This window comes from Limulus polyphemus, unplaced genomic scaffold, assembly GCF_000517525.1.
Source record: "Limulus polyphemus unplaced genomic scaffold, Limulus_polyphemus-2.1.2 Scaffold91, whole genome shotgun sequence".
Taxonomy (NCBI): Eukaryota; Metazoa; Arthropoda; class Merostomata; order Xiphosura; family Limulidae; genus Limulus; species Limulus polyphemus.
Window position 1 is genome coordinate 536,512 of NW_013665701.1, and position 6,678 is coordinate 543,189.

At 32.0% G+C, this 6,678-nt stretch overlaps 1 protein-coding gene across 1 annotated transcript in view; it reads right to left on the reverse strand.

Moving 5' to 3' along the window:
• Positions 1–5,497: 5,497 nt before the first annotated feature.
• LOC106468716 (alkyldihydroxyacetonephosphate synthase, peroxisomal-like) overlaps positions 5,498–6,678 on the reverse strand; it is a 51,303-nt gene continuing 50,122 nt past the window's right edge. The window contains exon 18 of the mRNA XM_022397913.1: positions 5,498–5,619. Within this exon, the coding sequence (XP_022253621.1) occupies positions 5,498–5,619 (122 nt within the window). The remainder of the gene's footprint in view (positions 5,620–6,678) is intronic.

Genomic DNA, 6,678 nt, shown 5'->3' on the forward strand with positions numbered 1-6,678 from the left:
CTGCAAAGTATTCCCCTTTTTTGTTGAAATTATAAACATTTTAACCGTGGTTACAGGTATAGGTTTCAAACGTTTAACGTATCTCTTCACAAGCAGTATTTGAATAATAAAATAGCAATTATTGCTTAATTGGACCATAAGATACAAAACCCAGTGGTCATTTTTTTGGTTCGAGACTTAATGATTCATACTTCGTTCAAAACTTGCACCATAGAGGACGCCACGTTTCTATATCAGATACATATAAGAATTAAACCACTTTTTAGAAGTTTAAATTATCACATTTCACATATTTTTAAAAACAGAGTGAGTAACTTAAATTTTTCAAACGTTCTACAAGTTTGTATTAACATCTTGTTTCACTTCTGTTTTAAATGCGATAGTACTTAATAGTAGGGATCGACAAAGATTCCGAATAATTCACACGCCAGAAAACCACCCTATCAAATTCCTAAGCGAAAAACCAACCATTCCAAGTAATGATATATTACGCTCATATATACTAATAATGCGATAAAAAAGTCACTAAAATTTCCGGTGTAACAAGTTAAAATTTTCTAATACAGCAACTTTTCCGTTTACTACCTATCTACCTGATCTCGTCAGCGGAGCTAGCGCCCAGACTGCTCGGACTATCGCTACAAGATTTCCACCAGATCAGTTGATTGGTCTGAAATATCTTTTCAACCTAACGGATGGCGCTACATATCCATGTATAGACACGTGACAGTTTCTGAAGGTAAAGTATATGCTTTATACAGGTATAACGTAAAAAGTAGACAAACAAGAGTATTAAAAATTATGAATTTTAAAACGAAGTAGGGATCCTGCTACAAAAAGTAATGAAACAAGAATTAAAACCACAATCACAAATTTATAAAGTTTAATCCTTACTTTGGCAACTATACTATACTAACTGTAGGCCAAAGTAATGATTAAATTTTATAAACTTCTGATGTGGTTGGCATTGTGATCCGTATAGCTAAATGAAGCAGTCTAAATTTGCCAACCAAAGTAGAGATTGAAAATCGTTTTAAAATCTATCCAACTAGTATAACTTTACTTGTTTGTGTACTTTTTATTTTAGCATATATTATTTTCTGGATATTTTTTAAAGCAATTCTATGGTTAACCAACGATCCATATATTCGGTTATCATTTTAATTTTTTCCTACTTATTGACATTATGTAACATATGATTATAGGAATTAATAAGTAATAAGTAAGTTCAAGTAGATAAATATCAAGAAAACATATTTAAGATGATAAAATTCCATTACAGAGTTGATAAATAAATGTAGTTACTGGAATAATCTTAATTTTTTGGATCATTTGTTACTAGGCCTGCATATATGAGGTGCAATAAGTCGTCATGTATTAAAAATGGTAAAGCTAATATATAATTGTGCAGTTGAACAAAATCCTCATGAAAAGCTATGGGGATAGGCGTGGCCTTGTAGTGATTAGCATGACCAGACTGTGAAGCCAAGCGGCCCATTGACGCATAGAAAATACTCTGCCATGAAGATATTATAAGAGTGACAGTGAAATCCCACTATTGTCAATCCCCATTCTGAACATATCTTTATGATCTGAATGTATGAACATTTTCCTCGGGAAGGGTTTTTAAATATCCTTTCCAAAAGCGATAAATTTTCGGTGGCATCACACTACTATAGCACACCAAATAATGATTCTTTTGTGTTAAAATTATGTTAAGCACTTAGCATATTATTTTAAGGAAAAAAGTTTATCAGTGGGTGATAAAAGTATGAATAAATTTTCCTTTTGAGTTAACCAACGTTGGAAACTCCCACGGAGTCGACCCAAGCTGTAAGTGGCGAGACTATTTGACGTTTAAATATAACATTACGAATATAACTCACTAAGATCTTTACAAAAGTCTAACTTTATGAAAATGTAAAGGTTTAGACACGTAAAGAAATAACAGTATTGTCCATCGCCTTACAATATGGGCTGTGTTCTTGAAATATATCCGAGGGGTAAATTTCTTTTGACAAGTTGGCAGTTCGATAACATTTGATACTTACAATTAACACAAACTGAAGTATGTATGAATCACACAAGTCTGGAGTGCCAAGATTAAATTAACTATTACATAAATCTGGATTGCCAAGATCTTTTTTTTCGCTTATTATCACAAGTCCCTTGTTACATAAATAGCGTAGATATCTTTAACTTTCCACTGTGGAATACATCTCTCGTCATGACCACATTCCCAGTGGTAAGTTTCATTACAAGTACTAATATTCAATAATGTATGTAAGTAAAATAACAAACAGTAAATAAGACTGTTGTCGTACATACTGAAACATGTATTCACAAAACTTCAACTAGTATGATCTTAGATCAACTGATCAAATTTATAGCTAATCATTCATTGGAAGCTTGCAAGAAAGATTAATGCTAATGTTCATTGTAAATATGAGAAGTGAGAAACCTTTTCATCAGTAGAGGTGATATATGTAAACATAGCTTTGTCTTTCTCGGGATGTGATAGCCCTGAAAAGAACCTTTAAATCTCAATTGTTTAAACAAAGTCATTTCTTGAGATTAATATCTCTGGTCTGGACAAATCCTCATTTGAAAAACACGAAGAAACAGAGTTCACATTATACCTACAGTATATCCAAGTGTTCTAGCATGTAAGTGATCAAATATAAAATATCTCTGTCAACAAAACATAAAACGTTTCTTCGTTTATCATGTAAGATTTCAGTTTGTAAACTCAGAAAACTAGTAAATGGACTATTCTTGCGTTTTAAAACAGATATTTTAGGAATAACAAACTGAGACACTGAATTGTCAAGATTAAATTAACTTTCATACAAGTCTAGTAGATATCAGTTAATGTACAATTCTTGAATAACTTTCTACACAATTAGACCCCATGAACTGAATGTTTCTAACGTTTATTAACAAAACTTCAAGTATTAGATAGGGGATTACAATCTTAGATCAATGTTTGCAGCTAAAGATTCAAACGAAACTTGCAAGATGACGCGGCCAAGGGGGAAACCGTAAAGAAGCACAACCGTAGTTCCCTCCTATAGTGGGATGTCAACCACACAGTACTCCTTGAAGTTTTTCAGAGGCACAAAAAAATCATCTTTCTTTGCTAAACGTACGAAACTTTCTTGAATTACGGGAACGTCAGATCTTATGGTGATAAGACTGATAACATTTCTTTACAAATCTTTATTTACTGATTCAAAATGAGAAGAAAGTAACATTTAGCTATACGGATCACAATGCCAACCAAAGTAGGGACTGAAAATCGTTTTAAAATCTATCCAACTAGTATCACTTTACTTGTTTGTGGACTATTTATTGCAGCATTTATTTTGTTTTGGATACTTCTTATAGCAATTCTGCGAATAACCAACGATCCTTACTATCCGTTAAAATTGTATTTTGTTTTCCTGTTTATTGAATAAGACGATAGGATATACATGGGTTGCTTGAATATCATATAGTCAATGCATAGTCTTGTCTCCGTTGGCACTTTATAATGAATCACAGAGTTAAAGTATTTGTGAACGATTGATAAACCTCAAAAACAGACATTTTAATGTCTCACTCGTCTAGAGATCGATTGATTGATTGAGTAGAAGTATCCATTTAGAGAAAGCTACTGTGCATTTGTTACAAATGTCTCAGAATATCATTAGCAGAATGTGAATCCGTTTTCAAACCAATTTTACAGAAGTAGATCTTTCACGGAAACCTATTGTAAATTGGTTGCAAATTTTTCAAAGTGCCATTAGCAGCATGTCTAACCATATGCTAACCAATGGTACAATTGCTTGGACACCTAGTTAAAGCAAGCTATCATTCACAAAACAAGCAGGTGGCCATAACTTGTCCATTCTGGTTCATGCAATCATAGCGTACCTGTTCTAAGATTGAATCAGGTGTTCATAGCTGGATTGGACACAGTGCCAGTTTGAAAAAGACATCAGTGCTGCCTCCAAATTATTTCAGAAGGGATGTCAATAATTCACAGTCCAATACTTCTTTTACGATATCAATGACAAAAACATAGATAGTCCAATATTTCATGTTAAAGAAGTATTAATAATGTGTGGTGAAATTTCTACCCCCTTTTGAAGTAAGGAGTGTGATCATTTCAAAGCTGAACATAACACACAGGTACTCTATTTCCGCAGAAACTAGAGGTTCGTGGATATCATATGTGGAATGACAGGTGTAGTGATTTATTACAGGTGAATTGAAAGAAACAAATATATACAGCATTGAAGTCTGAAGAAAATCAAGTATTTTATTTCAAATAAAAGCGAAAGAATAACTTTTAGCGTTTTCAATAGATGATACAAGGTACAAAACTTAAAAGTAAAGCATTTGAATATCAGCGTTTACAAAAAAACGAGGTACCAACTAACAGAGACAGGATTTCTGCAGCAAGTCTTGGTTCTCTCAGATTAAAATAAAACTTTCTCCTCAGATATTGAAGTTTCATCAGACAATATAAATATTGCATTAATTAGTAGCTAACTAAACAGATAATAGATACCAGAATGTGGAAAATATGTCTGCTTCACTTGATAGCCCAAGGTATCCTCTAAACTCAAGGTCAAACAACAATAGAATAACCTATAAAACAATAGATAACTTCCTTAGCCAGACAGTCTGTAGAAATTAATACCTCAGGCTGGATTTAACACATGAAATCAACTAGAGTTAGAACGTTTCAGATTAAACCTTAGAAAAAAATTAAGAATGCTCTAGATATGGCAAACGGGTATGCCATAAGAATGTGAAATTGCACAGGGGTATCAACGGTATCATGTAGACGCAAATGCCACATCACACCTAACGTGGGATACCATTCGCTTTAATGTGAAATGTTCTTTATAATTACCCTGTATATACTATGGGAGAGTGGGATGTGTAGTATTCGCATACTACAGGAGCACATCACGTGTATTCTTCCTTTTGTTTGGAACATGTATTTAGTATGATATGTTGTTTATGAAGAGAATTAACTCTCACTTGACAAGTTTTATACATAAATATTGTGTAGAAGTAAGATTAGTTACACGTTATATAAGTATAAACCGGATTTACGAAATTATTAATTAAACATACTAGTTGTGCAAGTTTTTAGAACATACTGGTAATAAAAAGGTGCTGTATCGGTGTTGAACGAGGAATTAAGGAAAATTGTTTGGTATTTCAATTTTATCCAGTTTTAACCACGAAATTATGTATTCAAACATTAAAATTCTGTAAAATCACAAAAAAAAGCATTTATAAGAAGTTAATATTAAAGCTTGAAGTGTTTAAAACAGATGATAAATGTATAATATTAACCACAACATAGATAATAGGAGATATAAAAATGGAATTTGTAGAAGAGGTACAAAGTAGAATATATCAATATGTTGTGTGCGTGGAATACTGAAAAATAAACGTTACAGTTATTGATTCTAGTCGTATATCAAAAGCCTAAACGTCAAATCAAGTTACTGTTGCCAAACACATTATTTGGATCTACGTATTCTTTCACCGCTCTCATCATTCCAAGACCAACATCGGACACAGACTGCTTCAACCATCGTTTCCGGATCTTACCAACTGTAAACATTATAATAATACACATGAAATGAGTATATTTGAATGGTTCTGTTTAAAACATTATTTTGCATTTTTACTAGGTAAGTTTTGGTCTCATAATACGTACCAAGGGAAGAACACAACAAAGAGTTTTATAATAAGTCAGCACTGCAAGTCCGTTTATTTCAACATTTTAATAAAAAAGCGTTACATCATAATTATAAGATCATATGATATATCACGAATTCTTATTTAATCTCATTTAATGAGGAAGATACCAACTTTGGTGCAAGTTATTGAAAGTTTTTAACTTCAGTTTAATCAGTTTTAAATAGTTAATTATAAAACCAATACAAATCAATATATTTCTATAGCAACACGAAACGAGAACAAATACAACTGAAGCAGCTAACTTCTAACATCGGTGAACATGTAATTACATAACAACATATCAATGGAAGGAATAAAAACAGCATTACAAAATAAGAACAAATACAACTGAAGCTGCTAACTTCTAACATCGGGGAACATGTAATTACATAACTACATGTCAATGGAAGGAATAAAAACAGCATTACAAAATAAGAACAAAATACAACTGAAGTAGCTAACTTCTAACAAAAGTAAACAAGTAATTACATAACTACATATCAATGGGAGGAATAAAAACAGCATTACAAAATAAGAACAAAATACAACTGAAGTAGCTAACTTCTAACAAAAGTAAACAAGTAATTACATAACTACATATCAATGGGAGGAATAAAAACAGCATTACAAAACAAGAACAAATACAACTGAAGCGGCTAACTTCTAACATCGGTGAACATGTAATTACATAACTACATATCAATGGAAGGAATAAAAACAGCATCACAAAACAAGAACAAATACAACTGAAGCAGCTAACTTCTAACACAAGTAAACATGAAATTACATAACTACATATCAATGGAAGGAATAAAAACAGCATCACAAAACAAGAACAAAATACAACTGAAGCAGCTAACTTCTAACAAATATAAACATGTAATTACGTAACTACATATCAATGGAAGGAATAAAAACAGCATTACAAAA